The sequence below is a fragment of the Trachemys scripta genome, chromosome 24 (assembly GCF_013100865.1).
Source record: "Trachemys scripta elegans isolate TJP31775 chromosome 24, CAS_Tse_1.0, whole genome shotgun sequence".
In the NCBI taxonomy this organism is placed as follows: Eukaryota; Metazoa; Chordata; order Testudines; family Emydidae; genus Trachemys; species Trachemys scripta.
The window spans coordinates 5,139,016-5,165,143 of NC_048321.1; the positions used below are offsets into that span (position 1 = coordinate 5,139,016).

The following is a 26,128-nucleotide window of genomic DNA, read 5'->3' on the forward strand; positions in this document are numbered from 1 at the left end:
ACGGCCCATGGAACTCATCGCCCATGGTCAGAAGATGAAGTCCCAGTGGAACTGATGCATATTTTAGATCCAGGCATCAGAACACTTACTTGAGCACGGATGGGGGGGAAGGAGGGGAGTTTGGAGGGAAACAACAATGGTTGGAGGGAAAACACTAGATTTGTTTATGGCTGATGTCTCCAGGGAGAATACCAAAGTTGTTTTGTTCAGCCTAGAAAAAACTGCTTATTCCTCGCTTTGGGCGGTGTTCCTTGGAGGGAGCTCACAATGCAATTATGTAGCTTCAGTATTTTGGATACCAATACAGGATTCATTACGAGACTTGGTCTGATAACTGCTGAGCTGGGTGTGGGCAGGCGGGTTCATTAACATCTGCAGCAGAGATCCCCCAGAGTTCAGTGCAGTTCTTGCCTTGGAATCTCTGTTCTCCATTCTGTAAGCTAATGGGGATGCCTCCCTGTCCCAGCCTTGATGCAACTGAGCCTAGGGGAGTTGCCTTAATCCTGTCACCCTTGGCCGGAGGGGGTTAGGTGTTTCTCCCATGGCCTTTTCATTGCTTTTTGTAAGTCTTTCTTCTGATCGGCTTTGGTTCAAGCAGAGGCTGGGGCGGGGAAGGTCTTTCGTGAGTCAGACAGGCCGGGTACTGCGCCCTGGTTCCCCGAGAACACAGAGCTGACAGGGAACACCATGGCGGACGCACAACGAGGGAATTTGGAAATAAACGGACCATTTAAAAAGAATTTTATAAATATAGACATTACAGATAAAGACCCAGATCACCAGCCAGCCCCAAGCGAGGTCCCGGTTGCTGACCCTCAGTCCTCCAGGCCGCGGAAAGCGTTCTGCATTTCCTCGTTCAGCTGGGCATAATCGGCCTTAATCTTTGCTTCGCCGTCCTTTACCGGATCCTTGGAAAGGAGAGAGGTGGAGAGACGAGCGTGGGTTATTAGAAAACCCCTTCGACTCAAGCCAGACCGGAAAGGCCAGGGAAGGAGCAAAGGGGACTTGGGGCTTAGCTGTTGGGTCTCCATTTACTATTAGTACAGTAACTCCTCACTTAACGTCATCCCGGTTAACGTCGTTTCGTTGTTACTGATCAATTCGAGAACATGCGCGTTTAAAGCTGGGCAATGCTGCCTTATAACGTTGTTTGGCAGCCACTTGCTTTGTCCACTGCTTGCAGGAAGAGCAGCCGGTTGGAGCTAGCTGGGGGGCTTGGAACCAGGGTGGACCAGCAGCCCCCCCATCAGCTCCCCTAAGTTCCCTGTGTGGCTGCCGCCCAACAGACCATCAATTGCCGGGCAGTTCAGGTGTCCCTCCCCACCAGGGCCGGCTCCAGGTTTTCTGCCGCCCCAAGTGGCGGAAAAATAAAATAAAATAAAAAGCCGATTGGCGGCACTTCGGCGGCAGCTCAAAGAGGAAGAGAGGGACTGAGGGACCCGCCGCCGAAATGCCACCGAAGACTCGGACGTGCCGCCCCTTTCCATTGGCCGCCCCAAGCACCTGCTTCCTTCGCTGGTGCCTGGAGCCAGCCCTGCTCCCCACTCTGCCTTGGAGCTGCTCCCGGGAGCTTCTTGCTTGCTGTGTGTGTGGGGGGGAGCGAAGAGGGGTGCTGATGTCAGGGTGTCCCCCTCCCCCCGCTCTTGTACCCCATCTCCACAGAGTGTGGGGGGCACGACAGGGCTCAGGAGAGACGGAGGGAGCTTGCAGGCAGCAGCTGCTGTCTCAATTTGCGGATCTACTTAAAAAGGCAATGTACTTAGAGTGGAGTCAGCATACTTAAAGGGGCAATGCGCATCTCTCTCTCACACAGGGTGTGTGTCTGTCTTTCTCTGCCATATTGTCTCACCTCCCTCTGTTTGTGCTGCCTTGTCGAGTGTGAGGCTACATTAACAACGTGTTAACCCTTGAGGGCTCAGCCGAGTGTTAGTTCGTCATTTAGCAGCAAGGCATCCCCTGGGAAATATCCCACCCTCTGACTCCACCACCTCAACTAAGCTTCACAATCATCATTGCTGTGTACAGTATTAAATTGTTTAAAACTTATACTTATACTTACATATATAAAATCTTTTGTTTGGCAAAAAAAATGTCCCTGGAACCTAACCCCCTCCCCCCCATTTACATTAAATCTTATGGGGAAATTGGATTCGCTTACCATCGTTTCACTTAAAGTCGCATTTTTTCAGGAACGTAAGTACGATGTTAAGCGAGGAGTTACTGTATTATAGATTATGTGTATTACCGTAGCAGCTAGGGGCCCTCGGCAGAGAGCAGGACCTCGTTGTGTTAGGTGCGGTACAAATTCAGGGCCAACTTTTGCCAAACTGGCCTCTGATTTAGGGAGCCCGACGTGAGACTCTCGGGACATAAATGGCTCAGCCGGGTGCTGGCTCTGGGTGGGAGTCTAGTGGGAGTGGCGCTCACTGAAGGATCTGCTCTCCGGGCCACCCGCCAACACAGAGCGGCTGGTCAATGCCCCCGTGGCACCGAGGGTTTGAGCGTCACAGTGAGTCACAGTGTCACTGCTGCCAGGCCAACCCTGCTTGGGGTGGGGGCGCCCTGGGGAATCCGGCCCTGAGCTCTCAGGGATCTGGCCCCACGTGATGGTAGTGGGATGGGCCCCTCTGGGAACCCAGCCCCGTTGGGAAACATCTTGGGTCGGGCTCCTGAAAAGCCCAGGCAGCCGAATCAGTAGCTACAGCTGGTGATGCAGCTGAGCTGCCTGGTGGGGGGGGGGGGCACATTGTGACACTAAGGCTGGCAGAGCTTAGCGCCTTGAGCCCAACCCCTGGAGCCAGCAGGGGGCGCCCACCTGAGGGCCCAGTGCAAACCCAGCAGGGACCCCAGAGTTTGGCCGAGTGACGGTTCCCCCAAGAGTCAGGCTGTGCCAGCCTTGCTCCCCAGCCAGCGCCGGCTCCTGCTAGGCTCCAGCGCAGCTCTAGGGGAGCAATCCAGCAAGGCTCAGGACCAAGGGCCCGGCCCCATGGAGTCAGGGGCCAAACTCCCATGGGGGGCAGGGTCAGACCCTGAGCACTGCAGCAGCGGGCGTGCTCAGCATGGCCACGGGTGAAGGCCCTATGCCTGTCCAGGGTATCACCACTGCACCCACCACCAGGGTACTGGGCTCTGGCTGTAACAGTGAGCCTGTCCGGCCAGGACAACAGGCCTTGGACTTCAACAGAAGCAGGATCAGGCCCTGAAATTGTTGCACAAAGAGACTTAGGCCTTGTAGAGGGAGGACAGCGAGTTCCTCCACGTTGCAGGGACAGACCCCAGCCCTTGGAGTGAGGCCTAGTGGGTGGAGCACTGCCTGGGCCTCCGGGTACCTGGCTTCTATATCCAGCTCTGCCACGGGCCTGCTGGGTCACCTTGGGCAAGTCCCTTCCCCTCCCTGCGCCTCAGTTTTCTCCTCTGTACAATGGGAATAATGATACTTGTTTCCTTTGCAAAGCGCTTTGAGATGCACTAGATGGTTGGTGTCACTGCAGGGCCCTGCAGGCTGCGGGGCTGGACAAAGGCCCAGGTGTGACCGGTCCCCAGCCAGGGCCCTCGCTACATGTTGGTGACGGGATCTCAGCCCTCATGGCTGACCCGAGTGTAACCACAGCAGCGACGCCTGCCTGAGTCTGCAGAGAGCCTGAGACAACCATCCGCTGTGCCCCACAGCTCCCCAGCAGAGGGCTCGGGGAGCGGGGAGGAGCTCCCAGACACTCTTTCATCGGGTTCTGCTGGCGGGGTGCTGACAGGCCCCCTCCCCGAACTCTGCTTAGGTGGGTGCGGGGTTGGGTCCTCCCTCCTCTGGGACAGACCCAACCCCCTGGAGCCAGGGAGGGTGGTCTGGGGAGCGGGGGGTGGGGGTGGGGGTGGGGGGGAGACCTTGGTTGCCCAAACAGGGGAAGTGAGAGAACCCCGAGTCCAGCATGCGGCTCTTGTACATGTGCCCCATCCCCAACTTCCTAAAGAAGGACTAGGCCATGGCTTTAAGGTGGGGCCACAGCAAAGAGTCGGGGCCAAAGGGACCCCCCCCCATGTGGGGGGGGTGATTGAGGCCTTGGATGGCATCTCTGTCCTGGGAGGTGACAGTCCGGTCATGCAGCACTGGACTGAGTGACTCCAGCATGTCAGCAGGGAAGCGAGAGCGCGGTTCCTCAGGTCACCTAGTAGTGAGTGATCTGGAGTCACAGACAGCAAGGGGACGGCTAAGTACAGAAACTGCAGGTGGAAGGAAGGCGGGTGCATGCAAGGGGAGTGGGAGGTGGAAGGGTAAGTGGGTGAAGAGCTGGCTGGCTGGATGGGTGGGTAGATGGTTGGATGGATGGGTGGAAGAATGGATGGACAGGTCAGTGGATGGATGGATGGATGGATGGATAGATAGGTTGGTGGATAGCTGGATGGATTGATGGAGTGTAGGTGGATGGATGGAAGGATCAATGGATGGATAAGCTGATTGGTGGAAGGATGCATGGATGGACAGGCCAGTGGCTAGATGGATGGATTGATGGAGGGAGGGTGGATGGAAGGATGGATGCAGTGTAGGTGACTGATGGGTGGAAGGATGGATGGAGGATGGGTGGACAGAAGGATGAGTTGGTCAATGGATGAATCGATTAAGTATGGATGGATGGAAGGATGGATGGATGAGTGGAGGATGAGTGGATGGAAGGATGAGCTGGTCAGTGAATGAATGGATGAATCGATTAAGTATGGATGGATGGAAGGATGGATGGATGAGTGGAGGATGAGTGGATGGAAGGATGAGCTGGTCAGCGAATGGATGGATGAATCGATGAAATGTGGGTGATGGATGGAAGGATGGAGCGTGGATGGATGGATCTGAAAGCCATGCAGCACCAGCCCCTATGGAGCAGTTTAATTAGCTAACACACTGTTAACCCCTTCAGCCCCAGAGCCAACTGCCCATGTAATAACATGCCGGCACAGAGCTAGGGCTGCCCAGTGCCTCACCTTGAACTTCATGGAGCTCAGCTTGTACATGATGTCCCCAAGGCTCTCACGGATCACGGCCCAGGTGATCTTGTTCTCAGACTGGGCCGTGGACTCCACCGCATGCTGGGCCATGTCATAGAAGGCGATCATGTTCTGCAGCATCCCCACCGTCTTGTAGAAGGGGCAGAACCTGCCACAGCAGAGACAGGAACGGCCCAGGGGTGTCAGGGAGCCTCTGGAGCAGCCCCCATGGACACAGCGCCAGAGCTGCTCCTTGATGTCAGTCTTGCCCCAGAGCACGGCCGTCCTGGAGCAGCGAGCAGCTCATGGGGTGGGGGGTCACTCAACAACAGAGAGTGCTCAAGGTGGGGAGGGAGCTAGAGAACGAGGCTCCCATCTGCAGTGAGGGACCCCATGGAGATCTTGGGGGGGCATCTCTGCCAGCCTGGGCTCCAGGGCTACCACAGGTGGGCCATACTCTTCTCCCAGTTCCTCCCCCAGATCAGAGCCCTCCCCGGTCAACATGAGCCCATCACGGCCTCTCTCATCACCCCAGTGGGTCCCTTGGCCCCGGTCCCTGCTTCACCCCTCACTAGGGTTACCACACGTCCGGATTTTCCCGGACATGTCCGGCTTTTTGGGCCTCAAATCCCCGTCCGGGGGGAAATCCCAAAAAGCTGGACATGTCCGGGAAAATAGGGAGGGAGGGCCTGGCGGTGCGGGGCCGGGGGCCGGCGCGGTGCTCGGCCGGAGCCAGGGCCGGGGGCGCAGGCACTTGGCCGGGGGCCGGCGCGGTGCTCAGCCAGGGCCAGGGGCGCGGTGGGGGCCGGCGCAGTGCTCGGCTGGGGGCCAGGGTCACAGTGCTTGGCCGGGGTCCGGCGCGGTGTTCGACCAGGGCCAGGGCTGGGGGCACGGTGCTCGGCCGGGGGCTGGGGGCGCGGTGCTCGGCCGGGGCCGGCAGCACGGGCACTTGGCTGGGGGCCGGGGCCAGCGCGGTGCTCGGCCAGAGGCGCAGGCACTTGGCCGAGGGCCGGCGCGGTGCTCGGCCAGGGGTGCGGGCACTTGGGCGGGGGCCAGCGCCCCAGGGCCCGAGCCAGGCGGGAGACGCCGGGGCCAGGGCCCCTTGGCCTGGGCCTGCCGGCCGGCCACCAAAGGGAGCCGCTCAGCCAGGGGGGCCGGACTGGGCCGTGCTGCACCCCGCCGCAGCCCCAGCTTACCTGCTGCCTCCCTGTTTCAGGCTTCCCGCGAACATTTGATTCGCGGGAAGCAGGGGAGGGGGAGGAGCAGGGGGCGGCGCGTTTAGGGGAGGGGGCAGAGTTGGGGCGGGGAAGGGGCGGAGTTGGGGTGGGGTCAGGGCCCCATGGAGTGTCCTCCTTTTTAAAAATTAAAACATGGTAACCCTACCCCTCACACCCATTTCCACCCCATCCGTGCCAGTGGAAGCAAGAGGAGAGTCGCTCCCTCTCTGCTAAACCCAGCTGACTCTGGGGTGCGGCACGTCAACGCCCGGCAGTCACTTAGGACAGGAAGTGAAGAATGCCTTCTTCAGCTGGAACCGCTGGGCCACCTGAGGTAGGGCGAAGGGAGCGAGCTCTAGAGATAACCCAGTGAGCCAGTGCCCAGGCGCTACTGTGACAGATGGAGGTAGGGCATGGGGAGAGAGCAAGAGATGGGGGAATACAGGGATGGAGAGCAATGGGGGTGGACGGAGGATGGACAGAGAGCGATGGGGTTGGACGGAGGATGGACAGAGAGCGATGGGGGTAGACGGGGATGGACAGAGAGCGATGGGGGTGGACGGAAGATGGACAGAGAGCGATGGGGGTAGACGGGGATGGACAGAGCGTGATGGGGGTGGACGGGGATGAATGTAGAGTGGCATGGGGCTGTGGCTGTGGGGCAGGCCAGGGGCCGGGGCAGCTGGTACCTGTCATAGGAGGAGTAGCCATTCTGCTGCAGGAAGTCGTCCTTAATCAGCTTGGCCACCTCCAGCGTGATCTTGTCAGACTCGGCCAGGGAGGCCTGTGGGGAGAGCACAGGGAGCATGATGGGCACAGCTCGGCCCTCCTCTCCCCCCATTCCCCTCCCCCATCCCTTCCCCTCTCCTCCCCCTTTGCTCTCCTTTCCCCACCCCTACTCCTTCTGTCTCCCCCTCAGTCCCTGTCCCGGTGTGACGCTGCACTCCATATGTTTATGGAAATATGTTTATGAGTGTAAATATAATGTAAGTGGAATATGTTGGATGGCAAAAGGTCTCTTGTGAGGTATCATTACAAAGCTTATAATCTACTGAGTGTGATCATCCTAGTTGTAAGAATGTATCATTCTTGTATCTGAAGCTAGAAATATGAAGTATTACTCTGAAGTCCTACTGTAACTATGCAAAGTGTGGGCCATTAATGATGGCTTGGAATCTTGATGGCTCCCATTGACTAGGACAATTGGTTGTACACGGCTCTGTTTTCTTGTAAGCTTCCTGTGTTCCTGTGAGTCAGGCCGGGAAGAATGGAGGCTTGGGGTCTACCAGGACATGTGACCATGTCACCTGGTACTGAATCCATCTTAAACCTGGTGCTTTTCCATTTAGAAGGAAGGGTGGGGAGCCAGAGAGATAAAGGATTCCCACCTTGTGCCAAAACTATAAAAGGGGGTGGAGCAGGACAAAGGGGCTGCCAGTCATGAGAAATCCCCTAGTTACCACCTGAGCTGGAACGAACAAGGACTGTACCAGGGGCAAGGATCGGGCCCAGACTAGGAAGGAGTCTAGTCTGTGAAAGAAACTTATCGGAACATCTCTGAGGGTGAGATTTACCTGTAATCAGTTTCTTAATGTATTAGGCTTAGACTTGCATGTTTTGTTTTATTTTGCTTGGTAACTTACTTTGTTCTGTCTGTTATTACTTGAAACCACTTAAATCCTACTTTTTATACTTGTTAAAATCACTTTTGTTCATTATTGAACCCAGAGTAAGTGATTAATACCTGGGGGAGCAAACAGCTGTGCAGATCTCTCTATCAGTGTTATAGAAAGTGGACAATGTATGAGTTTACCCTGTATAAGCTTTATACAGAGTAAAACGGATTTATTCGGGGTTTGGATCCCATTGGGAGCTGGGTGTCTGGGTGCTGGAGATAGGTGACATGCTGAGCCGTTTTTGGTTAAAGTCTGCAGCTTTGGGGGCGTGGCCCGGACCCTGGGGCTGCGTTGCAGCAGGCTGGCGTGTCTGGCTCTACAAGGCAGGGTTCTGGAGTCCCAAGCTGGCAAGGAAAACGGGCTCAGAGGTAATTCCAGCACGTCAGGTGACAGCCTCAAGGGAGTTTCTGTGACCGAACCCGTCACACCCGGTCCCTGCCCCCTCACCTTGCCCACCAGCTGCACGATCTCGGCCAGGTCCTCCTCCTCCTGCAGGATCTCCTTGGCCTTGGTGCGCAGGGCGGTGAACTCAGGGTGGTGGCGCTCGTAGTGCTCGTCCAGCGCCCGCATGTACTTGCTGTAGCTGATGAGCCAGTTCACGGAGGGGAAGTGCTTCCGCTGGGCCAGCTTCTTGTCTAGCCCCCAGAAGACCTGGGTGGGGCGGGAGAGACGCCGCGGGGGAGTGGGGATGAGAACAGGACAGGACCGGGGGGGGCGATTCCCAAGGGGGTCAAAGACCCCAGGGAGACTCACCTGGACAATCCCCAGGGTCGCAGAGGTCACAGGGTCGGAGAAGTCACCTCCCGGAGGGGACACCCTGGGATGACATGGAGATGGGCTTAGTCTGAGCAACTGGCCAGTACGGACGCTAATCCACAGTCGGATTGTGCTAAGCCCCCCGGTGAGGCTAATGTACCACAGCGATGAGTGGGGGACAGACACGGGGATGGATGGGTGGACGGATGCAGGGATGAGTGGACGGATGCTGAGGTGGGTGGATGGAGGGATAGGTAGATAGATGGATAGGTGGATGGACAGATGCAGGGATAGGCAGACAGATGGATGCAAGCATGGATGGATGCAGAGATGGGTGGATGTATTCAGGCATGGATGGACAGATGCAGAGATGGATGGATGGGGGTGTTGGGGGGCAGGTGGTTTGGGGGTATTGGGCAGTATGGGGGTGTCAGGAATGTTAGAGGTGTCGGGGTTGTGGGGGTGTCAGGAAGTTGTGAGGTTGTCAGAGGTTGTGGGGGTGTCGTGGGGGGGTGTCGGCTGACATGGGGTGTTGGATGTTGTGGGGGTGCCAGGAGTCATGGAGGGTGTCAGCTGACATGGGGGTGTCAGGGGTTGTGGGTGTGTCAGGGAGTTGTGGGGTTCTCGAGGGTTGTGCGGGTGTCATGGGTTGTGCAGGGGTGTCGGCAGGTGTGGGGTGTCGGGGATTGTGGATGTGTCAGGATGTTGGGGGTGTCAGGAGTCGTGGGGGGTGTTGGCTGGCATGGGGGTGTTGGGATGTTGGGGCTGCCAGGGGGTTGTGGGGGTGTCAGGAGTGGTGGGGGGTGTTGGCTGGCATGGGGGTATCGGGGATTGTGGGGCTGTCGAGTTGTTGGGAGTGTCAGGAGTGGTGGGGGGTGTTGGCTGGCATGGGGGTATCGGGGATTGTGGGGCTGTCGAGTTGTTGGGAGTGTCAGGAGTGATGGGGGGTGTTGGCCGGTAGGGCGTGTCAGGGGCCTTTCCCCATATCGGCTCTGACTCCCCGCCTTGTCGGCGTCACGGCTGGCCGCTCGGGGAAGGCAGGAAGGACTCACGCGCCGACGATGCTGACGCTCCCCTCCCGCTCCGGGCTGCCCAGGCACTTGACCCGTCCTGCACGCTCGTAGAAGGACGCCAGGCGGGCGCCGAGGTAGGCCGGATACCCACTGTCTGGAAAGCAAAGCCACCGTGTGCCTGGGGGTGCTCGGAGCAGGGCGGGTCCCAGTGGCACCAGCAGGGGGAGCTCTCTGGCCCAGGCTGAGTCGGGGGGCAGGAGGTGGGGGTTCCCAAGCCAATGGGCGGACAGCATGGGGGGCTGCAGAGCACCCTGGCCAGCGATGTGCCTGGGGTGCCTCTCACGAGGGGGAGGGGGCTCCATCTCTGCACAGCCTCGCCCCTCGCAGTGCACTCGGCCCCCCACAGCCCAGGGCTGTAACCTCACCGGTCCCCATCCCGGAGCTGGGAGCCCTTTGCCCCCCACAGCCTGAGCACACTGGGACCAGGGGGCGCCCCAGGGACAGGACGACATCAATTGGGGGCTGCCTGGGGATGGCACCAATCAGTGCAGCAAGTGGGGGGGGGGTCCGCCATGGAAAAGGGACAGAACCAATAATGGGCAGTGGAGGGGGAGAAGACACGTCAGAACACCCATCAAGGCAGCACCCGTGGAGGCAGGATGTTACCAACTATGGTCAGTGAAGAGGGCTGAGGAGAGAGACAGAGTCACAGGCCCTGCCAATGGAGCGGGAACATGCCTGGCCCCATGCCCCAGCGCTGGGAACCAGCTGTCCCAGGAAACGTGGCTGGATTCGGGGGGACGCAGACTCGCTGGGCCCCATTCTGCTTTCCGAGAGGGGTTCAGAGTTGGGGTTAATCCTGCCCTGCCCCCTTGCGGTCCCCCAGCCGCCCTCGGCACAAGGCCTCGGCTGCACAGCGGGCAGAGCATCACCTGCAGGCATCTCCGCCAGCCGGCCGGAGATCTCACGCAGCGCCTCGGCCCACCGGGAGGTGGAGTCGGCCATCATGCTGACGTGGTAGCCCATGTCGCGGAAATACTCCGAGAGCGTGATCCCTGCGGGACGCGAGCATCGGAAATATGAATCCCACAGACCCCTGCCAGCTCCCCGCAGCTCTGCCGGTGCCCCTCAATCCCGACCCACAGCCCCCTGCTATGCCAGTTCTGGGTTCCCCCTTCCACAGCTCTGCCGGTGCCCCTCAATCCCAACCCAGTGCCCCCCAGCCCCAAGGGCAGGGCAGGTGCTCACCTGTGTAGATGGAGGCCTCCCGGGCAGCCACGGGCATGTTGGACGTGTTGGCCACCAGCGCGGTGCGCTTCATGATGGTCTCCGTCTTCCCATCCACCTCCATGGTGAGCTGGGGACAGAGCGCAGCACGGTCAGTCCCAGGGAGGGACTCTCGGCGCAGATGCAACCCGGGCCCAGGAAACTTGGAGAACCCCTGGGAGATGTTCCCGTCCAGGGACAAGTGGGATGGACAGAAACAGATGCCTGGCTCTGCCCAGCCTTGACTCCCCCAGCCAAGCGGCTCCTAGCTGGGATAGGCCCAGTACACCCCTACTGAACCAGCCAGGGGGCTCCGAACTGGGACTGGCCCAGTACACCCCTACCGAACCGGCCAGGGGGCTCCCAACAAGGACCCGCCCAATACACCCCTACGGAACCGGCCAGGGGCTTCGAACTGGGACTGGCCCAATATACCCCTACCGAACCGGCCAGGGGTCCCAGCTGGGACCAGCCCAGAGCCAGGAGAGTCAAGACATCGCTCCAGGGGAGCCGCAGGTGCTGGTGACAGGAGGGAAACGGCTCCTGAGCCCCAAGCTTAACTGGAGAAGCCCAGAAAACCCACGATCCCCCCAAGTCCACAGCGCCCCCAACTCATGAGCTGCCCCCAGCATAAGGAGAGGCCCCGCCATGGGCCAGGGTTCCCACCCCCACGCCTCCCATCATCCATGGCTCACAACCCCATCAGTGAGATACCTCCCATGTTCCATGATTCCTGCCCCCCAACTGGATTCATCCCATGGCTCCCCCCAGCTAGATTCACCCCCATGGCTCCCGCTCCCCNCTGCCGCTCCCCCCCCTCCCGCTCGCCTCCCCCCCCCCCCCCCCCCCGGCTGGGTCCCCCCCCTGGCCCCCCGCCCCCCCCCAGCTGGGTTCACCCCCCCCCCAGACACCCCCCCAGCTCACCTCAGGGAAGTCCCGCAGCACCTCTGACATCTCGTTGCCGCGCTCACCGCAGCCCACGTAGATGATGACGTCGCTGTTGGAGTACTTGGACAGCGACTGCGAGATGACCGTCTTGCCGCAGCCAAAGGCCCCCGGGATGGCCGTGGTCCCGCCCTGAACGCACCTGGGGGTCAAAAGGGCCCTGAGCCAGCAGCACAGGAGGTGCCTTGGGGCACAGCCCCCTCCCCCCCCCCCCGCCCGGGGAGCTCAGAGCTTCGGCAGCTCCCCCGCAGGCAGGGCATGTTCCCAGCCCGCACCTCCCTGTGGTCACTCAGGGCAGCCCCACGCTAGCTGGGGGGGAGGTGACCAGGGCGCCCACTGGTGGCCAGTGACTATAAAAGCCTCCTCCTTATCCCCCACATGGCTGCTTTTGTAGCTCAAACGGCACAGAGCTGTGCCCGCAGGGCCGGGCTCAATCCCTGCTGATGGCCATTGTGGATACGGGGTACTACGCTGATTCTGGGGGGGGGACATGAGAAGGGGCAGCAAATACCCTAAGCACCAAAGGGGCTGGGGGGCTATAGATGCCACGGCAGATCTCTTAGCAACCTAGCTTCCGATTGCTACCCTAGCCAGGACTCCAGCTGATGCTGGCTGGGAGCACATCAGGCTCACAGCTGTCTGCTTAGCCCCGTGAGATCTCCAGCTGCAGCAGGGTCACTGGCCCCGGGGGCAAAGTGCGTGTGAAACGCAACAGGCTCCGTGTTTTACGCTGTGTAAACACCAAGAGCAGGGCAGGAGGAGTCAGGCCTGTGGGGTGGGGCACGGGGCTAGAAGCGGGAGCGACAAGCGGGGAGCGAAGGATGGGAAAGGACTGCCGTGCTGGCAAGAGGAGAAATTGGCATCGCCCCAAAATACCGAAGAGTGGGTGGAAAGTGATTTATATTCCCCCAGACTCTCTGTGGCACGGGGAGGAGGGAGCTGCTGGCCCAGGGAGCGGGGGGGGTGTGAAGGGGGGTGACAAGGCATCAGAGAAAACCAAAGCCACGAAAATACATCCCGCGCTTTTATCAGTTATTGAGGTTACAACTCTCCAGCTGACCGAGACAGGGCCAGGAGCTCCCCCCACAGCCAGCGCTCCTGCCCCACTCCTCACTGCGCCCCCTGCTGGGAAAGTCTGGGCCTGGAGTAGCCGGGAGCTCCCCGCACAGCCAGCGCTCCTGCCCCACTCCCCACAGCGCCCCCTGCTGGGAAAGTCTGGGCCTGGAGTAGCCGGGAGCTCCCCGCACAGCCAGCGCTCCTGCCCCGCTCCTCACAGCACTCCCTGCTGCTGGACACTGGCAGACATCCACTTCCCATTGCTCTCCCTTGTCTTTGCCTTCGGTGCCAGGGGAGGTGGCGAAAGAGCCCCAACCCCACCATCTCTCTGCGGTCTCTCCTCCACCTCCACCTGCTGGCAGGCCTGAGAGTGGGGCCGGGGGCATCACTCACGGGAAGAGGGCGTCCAGGACCCTCTGGCCAGTCAGCAGCGGGTAGTTGGCGGGGAGCTTCTCCGTCACAGGCCGGATCTGCCGCACAGGCCACACCTGCAGCATGGTGAGCCGCTCCGCCACGCCCTCGAAGTCCAGCTCCAGCACCACATCCTGGGGGCAGGCAGACACGGCTGAGCGGGGCCCAGAGCCAGTCGCCACAGGGGGTGGGAGGCCCCAGCGCTGATTCTCAGCTACCCCATCCCTGCACTGGGGGGGGAGAGGGCTAAGGGGTTTTAATCATCTTTGTGCTCCCTGTATTCTGGGCCCTGCCCAGCTGCTGGTGTCTCAGTGTGCCCACTCTATGCCTCAGTTTCCCTATCTGTAAGTGGGGGACAATACTGCCCATGAGCTGCCAGTGGGATTGTGTGGGCAGGGCGGGCACGGGCCATGAGCTACCTGCAGAGGATTCCCTTGGAGAGAGGGACATTAGACCCTCGAGTGAGAGAACCACATGTCCAAGGGCTACAACTGATTGGACGAGCCAATTGCTGGGAGAGGAATGCAAACGGCTCATTAAATATAGGGGCTCTGGCCCAGTAATAAGCAAACAGGAAGTGACTGTCTGATTATGTAGTTTGAGACACAGGAAGCGCAACTCTGGGGGCTGCCCTTTGCACCAGCGCTAAAGCCGCAGCTCCGGCATCAGCAGCAGCCAGCGCGATGGGAGAGCGCCCACGGCCCTGGCGCCCGGCGGCTGCTGTATGAATAATGGGGAATACTCGCTGCCCACACCGGTCCCCGCCCTCAGCAGCGACCCTACCGAGATGTCATAGTGCCCCGGCGGGGCGACGTAAGTCACGGTGCCCCGGCTCCGGGGTGGCACCATGATCTTGTGCTTGATGAGGGAGTTCTCGGCCACCAGGGCGTAGATGTCCCCGCCGGTCACATGACTCCCGACCTGGAAAGGGGGAAGAGAAGCGTGAGTTACAGGACGGTGCCTCCCGGGAGACTGCAGGGCCAAAACAGAATCATGGAATCATAGGACTGGAGGGGACTTGGAGAGGTCATCTAGTTCTGTCCCCTGCACTTGTGGCAGGACTAATTATTATCCATCCCTGACAGGGGTTTGTCCAACCTGCTCTTTAAAATCTCCAGTGATGGAGATTTCGCAACCTCCCTAGTCAATTTATTCCAGTGCTTAACTACCCTGACAGTCAGGAAGTTTTTCTTAATGTCCAACCTAAAGCGCCCTGGCTACAATTTAAGCCCATTGCTTGTTGTCCTATCCTCAGCTCTTAAGGAGAACAATGTTTCTCCCTCCTCCTTGTAATAGCCTTTTATGCATTTGAAAACTGTGATCATGTCCCCTCTCAGTCTTCTCTTCTCCAGACTAAACGTACCCAGTTTTTTCAATCGTCCCTCACAGGTCATGTTTTCTAGACCTGTAATCATTTTTGTTGCTCTTCTCTGGACTTTCTCCAATTTGTCCACATCTTTCCTGAAATGCGGTGCCCAGAACTGGACACAATCCTCCAACTGAGGCTTAATCACTGTGGAGTAGAGCGGAAGAATGACTTCTCGTGTCTTGCTTACAACACTCCTGCTAATACAGCCCAGAATGATGTCTGCTTTTTTTTGCAAGTGTTGACTCATTTAGATTATGATCCACTCTGACCCCCAGATCCCTTTCTGCCTTGCCCCTTCCTAGGCAGTTGTTTGCCATTTTATATGTGTGCAACTGATTGTTCCTTCCTATATGGAGTACTTTGCATTTGTCTTTATTGAATTTCATGCTATTTACTTCAGACAATTTCTCCAGTTTGTCCAGATCATTTTGAATTTTAATCCTATTCTCCAAAGCACTTGCAACTGCTCCCAGCTTGGTATCGTCCGCAGACTTTGTAGGTGTACTCTGTATGCCATTATCTAAATCAGAGGTGGGCAAACTACGGCCCACGGGCCACATCCGTCCCACGGGACCCTCCTGCCCAGCCCTGGCCGGGGAGGCTAGCCCCCCGCTGTTCCCCCTCCCCTGCAACCACGCCGCTGCTGGCTGCAAGCTCCTGCTGCTCTGAGCTGCATGGTAAGGTGGGGGTGTTGGATAAGGGGCAGAGGATGTTTGCCCACCCCTGATCTCAGGCGTGCAGGAGTGAAATCAGGAAGGCCAAATCACACTTGGAGTTGCAGTTAGCAAGAGATGTTAAGAGTAACAAGAAGGGTTTCTTCAGGTATGTTAGCAACAAGAAGAAAATCAAGGAAAGTGTGGGCCCCTTACTGAATGAGGGAGGCAACCTAGTGACAGAGGATGTGGAAAAAGCTAATGTACTCAATGATTTTTTTGCCTCTGTCTTCACGCACAAGGTCAGCTCCCAGATTGCTGCACTGGGCAGTACAGCATGGGGAGAAGGTGACCAACCCTCTGTGGAGAAAGAAGTGGTTCGGGACTATTTAGAAAAACTGGACGTGCACAAGTCCATGGGGCCGGATGCGCTGCATCCGAGGGTGCTAAAAGAGTTGGCGGGTGAGATTGCAGAGCCATTAGCCATTATTTTTGAAAACTCATGGCGATCGGGGGAGGTCCCAGATGACTGGAAAAAGGCTAATGTAGTGCCCATCTTTAAAAAAGGGAAGAAGGAGGATCCGGGGAACTACAGGCCAGTCAGCCTCACCTCAGTCCCTGGAAAAATCATGGAGCAGGTCCTCAAGTAATCAATTATGAAACATTTAGAGGAGAGGAAAGTGATCAGGAACAGTCAGCATGGATTCACGAAGGGGAAGTCATGCCTGACTAACCTAATTGCCTTCTATGATGAGATAACTGGCTCTGTGGATGAGGGGAAAGCAGTGGATGTGTTATTTCTTGACTTTAGCAAAGCTTTTGATACGGTCTCCCACAGTATTCTTGCCACCAAGTTAAAGAAGTATGGGCTGGATGAATGGACTGTAAGGTGGATAGAAAGCTGGCTAGATCGTCGGGCTCAACGGGTAGTGATCAATGGCTCCATGTCTAGTTGGCAGCCGGTTTCAAGTGGAGTGCCCCAAGGGTCGGTCCTGGGGCCGGTTTTGTTTAATATCTTTATTAATGATCTGGAGGATGGTGTGGACTGCACTCTCAGCAAGTTTGCAGATGACACTAAACTAGGAGGCGTGGTAGATACACTAGAGGGTAGGGATCGGATACAGAGGGACCTAGACAAATTAGAGGATTGGGCAGAAAAAAACCTGATGAGGTTCAACAAGGACAAGTGCAGAGTCCTGCACTTAGGACGGAAGAATCCCATGCACTGCTACAGACTAGGGACCGAATGGCTAGGTAGCAGTTCTGCTGAAAAGGACCTAGGGGTCACAGTGGACGAGAAGCTGGATATGAGTCAACAGTGTGCTCTTGTTGCCAAGAAGGCTAACGGCATTTTGGGCTGTATAAGTAGGGGCATTGCCAGCAGATCGAGGAACGTGATCGTTCCCCTTTATTCGACATTGGTGAGGCCTCATCTGGAATACTGTGTCCAGTTTTGGGCCCCACACTACAAGAAGGATGTGGAAAAATTGGAAAGAGTCCAGCGGAGGGCAACAAAAATGATTAGGGGTCTGGAGCACATGACTTATGAGGAGAGGCTGAGAGAACTGGGATTGTTTAGTCTCCAGAAGAGAAGAATGAGGGGGGATTTGATAGCAGCCTTCAACTACCTGAAGGGGGGTTCCAAAGAGGATGGAGCTCGGCTGTTCTCGGTGGTGGCAGATGACAGAACAAGGAGCAATGGTCTCAAGTTGCAGTGGGGGAGGTCCAGGTTGGATATCAGGAAAAACTATTTCACTAGGAGGGTGGTGAAACACTGGAATGCGTTACCTAGGGAGGTGGTGGAGTCTCCTTCCTTGGAGGTTTTTAAGGCCCGGCTTGACAAAGCCCTGGCTGGGATGATTTAGCTGGGAATTGGTCCTGCTTTGAGCAGGGGGTTGGACTAGATGACCTCTTGAGGTCCCTTCCAACTCTGATATTCTATGATTCTATGATTCTATGATCTAAATCATTGATGAAGATATTGAACAGAACTGGACCCAGAACTGATCCCTGCGGGACCCCGCTCGTTGTGCCCTTCCAGCTTGACTGTGAACCACTGATAACTACTCTCTGGGAATGGTTTTCCAATCAGTTATGCGTCTACTTTATAGTAGCTCCATCTAGGTTGTATTTCCCGAGTTTGTGTATGAGAAGATCATGCAAGACAGTATCAAAAGCCTTACTAATGTCAAGATATACCACGTCTACCGCTTCCCCCCATCCACAAGGCTTGTTACCTGTCAAAGAAAGCTACCAGGTTGGTTTGATGTGATTTGTTCTTGTCTGACCTGTAGGAGGTGCTGCTTGGCACAGACCCTCATAAGATTTCCAAGAGCTGCCTGCCTCCTATGGGGAGCATCCCCAACCCAAGGCCGGATTCCCTGTGTCTCTCCTCACTGCTCTTCGCTCCTTTCCATCCCCCGGTCCTGGCTTATCCTCAGGGATTCGTCTGCCCCCGCAGCCCCTTCCCCACAGGAGGTCTCTGGCTGGGGTGTCATGGTGACAGACCCCAGTCGTGATGAGCTGGGGGGTGGGAAGGAGCAGCAGAAGCAGACAAAAGTGCTGGTTTCCTTGCGTCCCTCGAGGCAGAGGAGCTTAGGAAACGCAGGAGCCAAATTTCAAGTTTTTCCAAGTTTTCACTAGTGGACGCTGGCCCCAGGCAGTCAGGGCTAAGCCCAACATCCCAGAGTAGCACTAGGGCATGCTGGGCTGCAGGGAGTGAGGGGGTCACTAGGGGGCGCTCTCCCCTGGCAGTCAGATACTAGGGGGTGCTGTGCTGCAAAGAAAGAGGTGGGAGCTCAGCAGGAGGCGCTGTGCTGAAGGGAGCAGAGTGAGGGCTCAGTAGGGGTCGCTGTGCTGAAGGGGGCAGGGTGAGGGCTCAGTAGGGGGCGCTGTGCTGAAAGGAGTGGGGTGAGGGCTCAGTAGGGGGCGCTGTGTTGCAGGGAGCGGGGTGAGGGCTCAGTAGGGGGCGCTGTGCTGAAGGGAGCAGAGTGAGGGCTCAGTAGGAGGCACTGTGCTGTAGGGAGGGAGGGTGTCACTAAGGATTGTTCTCCCTAGCAGCAGGGGGCACTGTGCAGCTGGAGGTGCCAGCCTGTGCCTGAGTCCCCAGGGCATGTTCCCCGGGAGCTGGTGCATGAGTGTTGTTGCCCTGCTGGGGTATTTTGGCATCTTCTGCCTCTGCACCTCTACACAAGGCCAGACCCTTCTGGTCTCCTGGGTTCTCTCCTCCACCGGGTGAGCCTGCTGCAGCCTGAGCTGGGCACAGCCGTGCCTGGAGCTGCAGAGACCCCTGCGGGGGGCTATGGCTCGGTGCCTGGGAACCGGCTCGGAGAGGGCGAGACTCCTGCTGACAAAGCCTCCCTCACACCAGGCACTGCCCCTACCCGGATGCTCTGGCTTGGGGCGAAGTCCCACTTGATGTCCTGGGACAGGGCGGGGATGTTGATGCCACGGGGGATGTAGATGCTCTGGGTCAGCTCCGTGATGTCTTTCAAGGGGCGCTGGATGCCATCAAAGATGGAGCCCATGATGCCCGGGCCCAGCTCCACCGAGAGCGGCTTCCCCGTCCGCAGCACCGGGTCCCCCACGCAGACCCCCGCTGCACCAGCGTTCAGGAGAGGGCTCCAGGCCCAGAGACATGTACAGGGGTGGGAGTGGGAACAGGCTCAAACATATTCAGGGTCCCCCCATGATAGATAGATAGAGGGGGGTGCAGATAGATAGACATGGCCATGTGATGAGGGAGATCAGGGGGTTTGAGATGCAGGCCTGGCAGGGGGCACAACCAGGGGGGCGGGGGGAAGGTTCAGGGTACACGGCCTGGCAGGGGAGGGCAGGAAACATGGCCTGGTGGGGGGGGTTCAGAGTACACGGCCTGGGGGGAAGGGCAGGGAAGGTGGCCTGGGGGGGGGTTCAGAGGCCACGGTCTGGGGGGGATCTGGGGGCATGGCCTGGCAGGAAGGATACAGGTCTCTTCATACACCTGGATGGTGGCCAGGTCTCCCTCAAGACGGATGATTTCACCCACCAGCTCGGCGTGCCCCACACGCACCAGCTCGTACATGGCGGCCCCGGCCATGCTGCTGGCGGTGACCACTGAGGGGAGAGACAGGAGGTTAGACCCCGGGGCGGTGCCCAGGGCTGGGCTAGGGGAGGGGAGACACCTCTGACCCAGGGGCATGCATGGCCCCTAGCATCCGGTCCTCTCAGCAGAGCTCACCTGGCCCACCCCTCTCCCCCGCCCCTTGTATCCCCTGCACTCACCCCCTGTATCTCCCTACCCCCACCCCTCTCCCCGGCCCTACCCCTCTCTTACCCAAATGATCACTTGTGACTGCTGTGGGATCCCCAGTCTCCTTGTTATCGGGGCAGGAGTAATAAAGGGTTGTTATCCTTGTTGTGTGAACCAAGGGCAGCAGAACTGTACCTGGCCTACCCCAATGGAGGGACTCACCCTCAACTGAACAGCATTCGCTAGGCAGGGGACATGGGTTCCAAAGCCCAATGACCTGAGAGAGGGTTGGGACAGGTACTTGTACCTGGGGGTGTGGGCCCTGTTTACCCAGAGACCTCTTCACCCTGCCTCTCTCCATTGTGTAATAACAGAGCTAATTTAGACTCAACTGACAGTCTTGTTACATGCTGCAGGTCTAAGGAGTAGACCTACTTCAGGACAGTGTCTCTCTTGTAAGAGACTGCCCAGTGTGCACCAGCAGTGAGGTTCCCCCACTATCAGCTGAATTCACCGAGAGCTGAAATCACTGAGAGCTGTGTTAAGTGGGGGGCCCTGGAGACATCTTGGTGAGTGGCCAGCAGGGCCGGCTCTAGGCACCAGCGTTCCAAGCATGTGCTTGGGGCAGCACTTTTCAAGGGGTGGCATTCCGGCCCTTTGGGGGCGGCACTCTTTAAGGGGCGGCACTCCGGCTTTTTTTTTTTTTTCTTGGGGCGGCAAAAAACCTAGAGACGGCCCTGGTGGCCAGCCAGGTGGCTGGTGGAGAGGGCCAGAGCAGAGCCCTGCAGAGAGGCACAGCAATCGGCTGTTGGGGCGACAAGCGAGTGCCCGAGCAGCGGAGCGTGTAAGGTGCCTCCTTACCCCTTCCACCCAGGGTGAGAGGTGAACTCTGCAGATGAACCTCTGAACTCTGGGGCTGCACTGGCCAAGGACAGCAACTGTGAGTGGGGTGCAGAAAAGGGACGGGCACATTCAAGGGACTTTTGGGTTGCTGGAGTTAAGACCCTGAGGGGAAAAGGACACTGCCCAACTTACTTGGAGGTGGGCCGTTTGCTCATGGTTTATGTTTATGAGACCTAGTTGCAGTGTTTTCCCAAATGAATGCTGAGTTACTTCCCTCCTTTTATTAAAGGTGTTTGCTACACTCAGACTCTGTGCTTGCGAGAGGGGAACTATTGTCTCATAGCAGCACCCAGGGAGCGGTGTGTAATTGTCCCAGGTCACTGGGTGGGGGCTCGAGCCTGGCCTTTGTTGCTGCTGGCTCCATCTGGCAGAAAGGTCACATGTACTTAAAATTAAACCCATGGATAATTAAATCCAGGATAAGCGCCTGCAGCTGCAACTGGAGTTTTACTAAAAATTTTCCATGAGCGGCATAAAATCTTTATCGCTTCCAACCAAAACTGCTTCCACATGGGCCGTGAAGAGCGATGGGGACTCTCGACACGTTAACAGAGTTACTGGGAACGTTTTTAGACCCACAGGCTGGCTATCGGAAGGCAGAGGTGGCTGTCACCAGAGCAGGGGCTGCGTGGCTATCCAGGGAGTGGCGGGGGGAAAGGGGGTGCTGTTGTCACAGGAGGACTGCTAACGTGTCAAACTTCTTGGTCCAGAAAAAAAAAAAAAGCAAATGCCCTCTGAGAAATCTGAAATCTCGCTAACAGCTGGGAAAGTATTTAAAGGAACGGGTCGAAAATATCCACCGTAGCTACAGACAATGGGAAGAAAGTCAAAAATCACCCACGGGGAAGTAAATAACTGGATAGACATTTAAACCAGCCCTTTAAATTAAATAATATTAATAATAAATGCTTAAAATTGTATTTTAAAAAAAGGAAAAAATCCAGATTTCTTTCCTCTCCCCTTGTTTCGTGGCCAGACGTGCTTCTTCCCCAGAGTGCCCAGGAAATGAGTTTGCAGCCAGGCGTCGTGGCCGGCATTCCAGACCCTCGGGTAGATTGTCTTCAGATTGTCCCAGTTGGGCCTGCCAGGCCTGGATTGCTAGCACCGCACGGGCCATGGCTGCACCCTGCCAACGTCTGCCTGCCCCTCGGAGCTGCATCCCCGTCACCTACCTGGCCCAGAGACGCCATGGACAAACCCCAGCACGCTCTCCTTCTCCACATCCTCTATCCTGGGCAGCTTGGAGAACTCCATGGCTCCGGCGTGACAGGGAACCAGCTCCGGAGTTTGGTGGCAGCTGAGTTTCCAAACAGAGACACGTTTAAACCAAACCAGTCACTGGCTCTGGGGGTGCCCTGCAGACCCAGCCGGCTGCCCACATGGGCACCAGTACCTATGTCCCTACCTGAACTTATTGCCACAAAACGCAGCATGGTTGGTTTAGAACTCACACCCTTCTGGGCAAGAGGGCAGAGCAGGCCCCGTAATGCGGAGGGAAGGCTGGGCAGCTGGGACTGGAACAGGTTTTAAATCCCTGCTTCTAAGCTGGGCAACCCAGAGGCAAACAGCCAAGGATTCTGGGTATGTAGCGCCCAAAGGGATGGGCACCCCCCTAACTTCCCAGACCGGCCGCCCCTTTGGCTGATTCAAACCCCTTGAGAAACGTGCTGCGCCCTCAACTCCTGTCCAGGAAGAAAGGACAGGAGGTGGAGGGGGGGCTGAAAAAGCACTCAATTTTAGTGGGACCCACTAGAGAGAGAGACACATGAGTGCCCCCTGCTGGTTCGGCAGCAGATTACTGCATCCTGCTCAAGGCCAGAAGGAACCATTATGATCCTCCATTCCTAGGGCTCAGCTCTTCATTCTTGTTCTCCGGGAACTCACCTCTCTGGGGAGGGAGGGGGCAATCTCACGGAGAGGGGATTTTCCAGCCCCAAATGCCAGAGCCGCCTAACGGAGTAACAGCCAGGAGATAGCACGTAGTCGACTATATCGGCAAGTCCTCTTTGCTCCAACCACTAGACCCCACTCCCCTCTCAGAGCTGGGAACAGAATCCAGGAGCCCTGACTCCCAGGATAGGAAAGGGGGGTGGCAATGGAGGTGTGTCACTGGATGAAGTCAGTGTCTGGGGACTGTAAAGGAACCCAAAGGAAAGGACGTTTCTGCCCGTGCATCCTGGGGAACTCCCTGCTGCAGGTGCCTGAGTATCACACTCTGCGACTGGGACTGGGAAATTGGGTGATGTTTACAGCTGTGCTAATGCAGACGAGGCCATAGGTGCTGGAACTAGGGGTACTGGGGATGCTGCCGCAGCCCCGGCTTGAAGTGGTTCCCATCATATAGAGGGTTTACAGTTTGGTTCAATGGCTCTCAGCACCCCCACTGTACACACTGCTCCAGCACCCCTGGACGAGGCTGATCAACCCTCAGGCTTCAGGGCACAATCATGCCAGTCAGGTCAGAAAGGGGACACAGAGTGTTGCACAACTGTTCTGTGATGCGCTGTAGGACCAGGGTCACCTTCCCCTGAAGCACCAGCTGTGGCCCGCTGCCAGAGGCACCAGTCTGGGGTTGACAGGCTAGCTGCCTGTTTTTCACAAACTTTGCACTCACCTCCACACTGCCCTGCATGGACACCCCCACCCCCAGGTGTGGTGAGCTCAGTCTCTATGGCCCATCCATTCCTTGGCCAGCCAGGGCAGGACCAACAAGGCCGAGGTGCTTCGGGACCCATGGATACCCTGTTGCTGCGCTGAGAACCCACCAGCTCGTTTCACACAAGCCCCATCACCCCCTGCACCATGCAGCGGAGGGCAGGAGGGGCAGCTCAGGGCACTTTGCTGGTAGTCCAGGTGGGCAGGGCCGTGCCCCGGGCCGATTGTGTCGAACCTGCACTGTGGCATGCCAGCCCCCTCTAGTGGTGGCTGGGACACACACTCAGTGGGTGAGGAGAGCCTAGGCTAACAGAAGGGAGTGTTTTAGCTCAGGCCGCGGAGCCTCGGGTGTTTCACATCAGCCGGCCCCGGTTCTGCTCTCATTGCTGGCGATGCACAGGCAGCCTGGGCTGGCAGGGACCTGTCATGGGCAGATGCAGCAAAGGGCATGTTTGGGTTTCATTTGCCTGCTGGGGGGGGAGGAACCAACCTCTGTGCCAGCCCATGCGGGGAGCTCTGCCCTGCAGAGAGGGGAACTGCAGCTGCCAAAACCCCTGCGAAGCACAATCCCTGCTAATCAGAGACTGTGCAGAGCTAGGAGCCAGCCCAGTGCGGCCTCTTTCCTGGAGCCCCAGGCAGCCGTGGAGAAGGAGGCTGACTGGATGTGCCGGAAATCTGCTAGCCAAGCTCTGGGGTCGCTTGGTGGGTTTGCACCGCCTCAGCTTCCCAATAGCTCAGCTTCAGAGCCCATGTCCTCATGCAAACCTGAGCCGGTGGGGTTATCCAGGAACCCAGAGGCAGTGAACGAGCAGTCAGAGCACCTGGGTCCCAGCCACTCCCAGTCAAACACCTATCGCCCAGGGCAGGGCTGCAGATAGAGTCATAGACTTTAAGGTCAGAAGGGACCATCATGATCGTCTAGTCTGACCCCCTGCACAACGCAGGCCGCAGAATCTCACCCACCCACTCCCGCAACAAACCCCTAACCTATGTCTAAGCCATTGAAGTCCTCAAATCATGGTTTAAAGACTTCAAGGTGCAGAGAATCCTCCAGCAAGTGACCTGTGCCCCACGCTGCAGAGGAAGGTGAAAACCCCCCAGGGCCTCTGCCAATCTGCCCCGGAGGAAAATTCCTTCCCGACCCCAAATATGGCGATCAGCTAAACCCTGAGCATGTGGGCAAGACTCACCAGCCAGATACCCACATGAGTGTGGGGGGGTGTGAAGTGACCTGCCCTTCCCCACGGGGCAGACAGCTGAGACTGGCCAAGTGCCATCACTGAGTAGGTAAGGTCACTCCCAGGCGTGGGGGAGGAGAACCTGAAGTGCCCCTTGAATCCATGGCCTGAGGTGGGTTCAGAGGAAAGGACCCGGCATTCTAGGGCTCCGGGCACGCCCTGGGCTAAGTCAGCAGCGCCCATGGCCACCAGTTAGCCAGGCTGGAAAACTCCAGGGGTAATAAATGAGTCTCAGTGCTGGGGACAGGGCAGGGAGGGGGCAAACATGAGGCTCAGAGGGATGAAAAATGGGGCCCCAAAACTGTGCTTCAGGGAAACAACCTCTCCGGGTGGGTGGGGGAGATCTCCCTGAAAGGGGATTTTCTGTGGCCTACTGCCAGCGTCTGAGTAACAGCAAGGGACTGGCACGTATGTATGTTTGCAGGTCCTCTTTGCCCTAAATCACACTCCCCTCCCAGAGCTGGGACTAGAACCCAGGAGTCCTGACTCCCAGCACCTCCAGCTCTAACCACTAGCCCCACTCCCCTCCTAGAGCTGAGAATAGAACCCAGGAATCTTAACTCCCAGCCCTCGCTGCTCCAACTACTAAACACCACTCCGCTCCCAGAGATAGAAGCCAGGAGTCCTGATTCCCAGACCTCCCTGCTCCAACCACCAGATGCCCTTTCCCTCCCAGAACTGGGAATAGAACCCAGGAGTCCTGATTCCCACTCCCCTGCTCTTAAAGAGCCGGCTAACAAGTGGTGTTCTTCCTACCTGCTGTTCTCCGGCTCTGCCTGTCCTCTGCCCCCGTGGCTGGCAGGCTGTGAGCAGTCACCCGGACTGTGCCCTGCCTTCACATGGGTTTATACAGCAGGGAGGCAGAGAGGACAGGGCCAGGGCTGGCTCCCTCCTGCCTTGAAACCAGTTCCAGCCCAAGCAGGTTCTAGGGAGCTGGGGAAGGGCATGGAGGTCACCGGAAGGGGAGTCAGGAAACAGAGAACTCAGAACCAGCATCAACCAGCCAGCAGAGCTGTGTACAGTAAACAGTCCCCACAGCTCCATGTCCCGCTGCCCTCCATGTCTGTCTCTATCCAGCTGCTCCCTCTCACCACTGTCTAGCTACCACCATCCCACTGCCGCCCAGGCAGCACGGCTTCCATCACCCTGTCCCCACCCACCGTCAGTCCCCTCCACTCACCCCAGACCGGGCGGCCTGAGCAGCCCTCGACGTCCTTTTCCATATGTTGGCGCACTCACTGCAGCCTCCTCTGGGGTGGGACGCCGCAGCTGTTAATACTTCTGGGGGCTCAAGACACAAACACACCAGGCTCATTTTCCCGGACGGGATTCCCCTGGGACTGCCCCTCCTCCACCATCCCCTTGTGCCACTTCCTCCTACCTCCTGGCACACCCACCGCCTGAGATCACTGCCCTCCCTGAAACAGGACAGTCCCCAAAGGAATTCCTCAGTCCCAGCTCTGTTCATCCCAGGAGCCTCATCGCTTGTGCTTTTCACAACTAGGCTGGACCAAGCCCTGGAGCGTGGATCGCAGGGATCAATCGTGCATCGGACAAGAGGACGGGCTATGAGAACACCAACCATTTCTCTGGCCCTTTGTGAAATCCTCCTCTATGTGGGGATGCAACTGCATCTGGGGTGGAGTGCAACAGGGGGCACACAGGATGCTGCATGGTGGAGGGGAAAGGGCAATGTCAGCAAGGAGACCAAGGCAAACTCTTCCTCTCCCCAAAAGGGTCTTTAATGGTCTGCCAGGGCACCTATTGA

At 57.8% G+C, this 26,128-nt stretch overlaps 1 protein-coding gene across 2 annotated transcripts; it reads right to left on the reverse strand.

The window, feature by feature from the left end:
- Nucleotides 1-724: 724 nt before the first annotated feature.
- On the reverse strand, nucleotides 725-25,654 carry LOC117869553 (V-type proton ATPase catalytic subunit A-like). 2 transcript variants are annotated; one of them, XM_034756502.1, is made up of 15 exons: nucleotides 25,541-25,654; nucleotides 21,640-21,764; nucleotides 19,300-19,428; nucleotides 18,717-18,931; nucleotides 14,095-14,232; nucleotides 13,294-13,445; nucleotides 11,824-11,986; nucleotides 10,882-10,990; nucleotides 10,566-10,688; nucleotides 9,673-9,787; nucleotides 8,618-8,681; nucleotides 8,312-8,515; nucleotides 6,878-6,972; nucleotides 4,969-5,140; nucleotides 725-908 (listed from the first exon to the last, which is right to left on the reverse strand). In XM_034756502.1, exons 2-15 carry the CDS (start codon nucleotides 21,719-21,721, stop codon nucleotides 816-818), a joined length of 1,854 nt encoding a protein of 617 aa, XP_034612393.1. In that variant the 5' UTR covers nucleotides 21,722-21,764; nucleotides 25,541-25,654; the 3' UTR covers nucleotides 725-815. The 2 variants fall into 2 exon arrangements, with proteins under 2 accessions (XP_034612393.1, XP_034612392.1); XM_034756501.1 differs by lacking the exon at nucleotides 25,541-25,654 and adding an exon at nucleotides 25,117-25,237.
- Nucleotides 25,655-26,128: the final 474 nt, after the last annotated feature.

Excerpts from the sequence above, each read along its gene's own strand:
- LOC117869553 (XM_034756502.1), bottom strand. The coding sequence starts at position 21,721 with ATGGAGTTCTCCAAGCTGCCCAGGATAGAGGATGTGGAGAAGGAGAGC. Across the intron at positions 10,991-11,823 it reads TGCTGCGGGACTTCCCTGAG|CTCACCATGGAGGTGGATGG; the intron begins GTGAGCTGGGGG and ends CTCTGTCCCCAG. Across the intron at positions 8,682-9,672 it reads AGCGTCAGCATCGTCGGCGC|GGTGTCCCCTCCGGGAGGTG; the intron begins GTGAGTCCTTCC and ends ATGTCATCCCAG.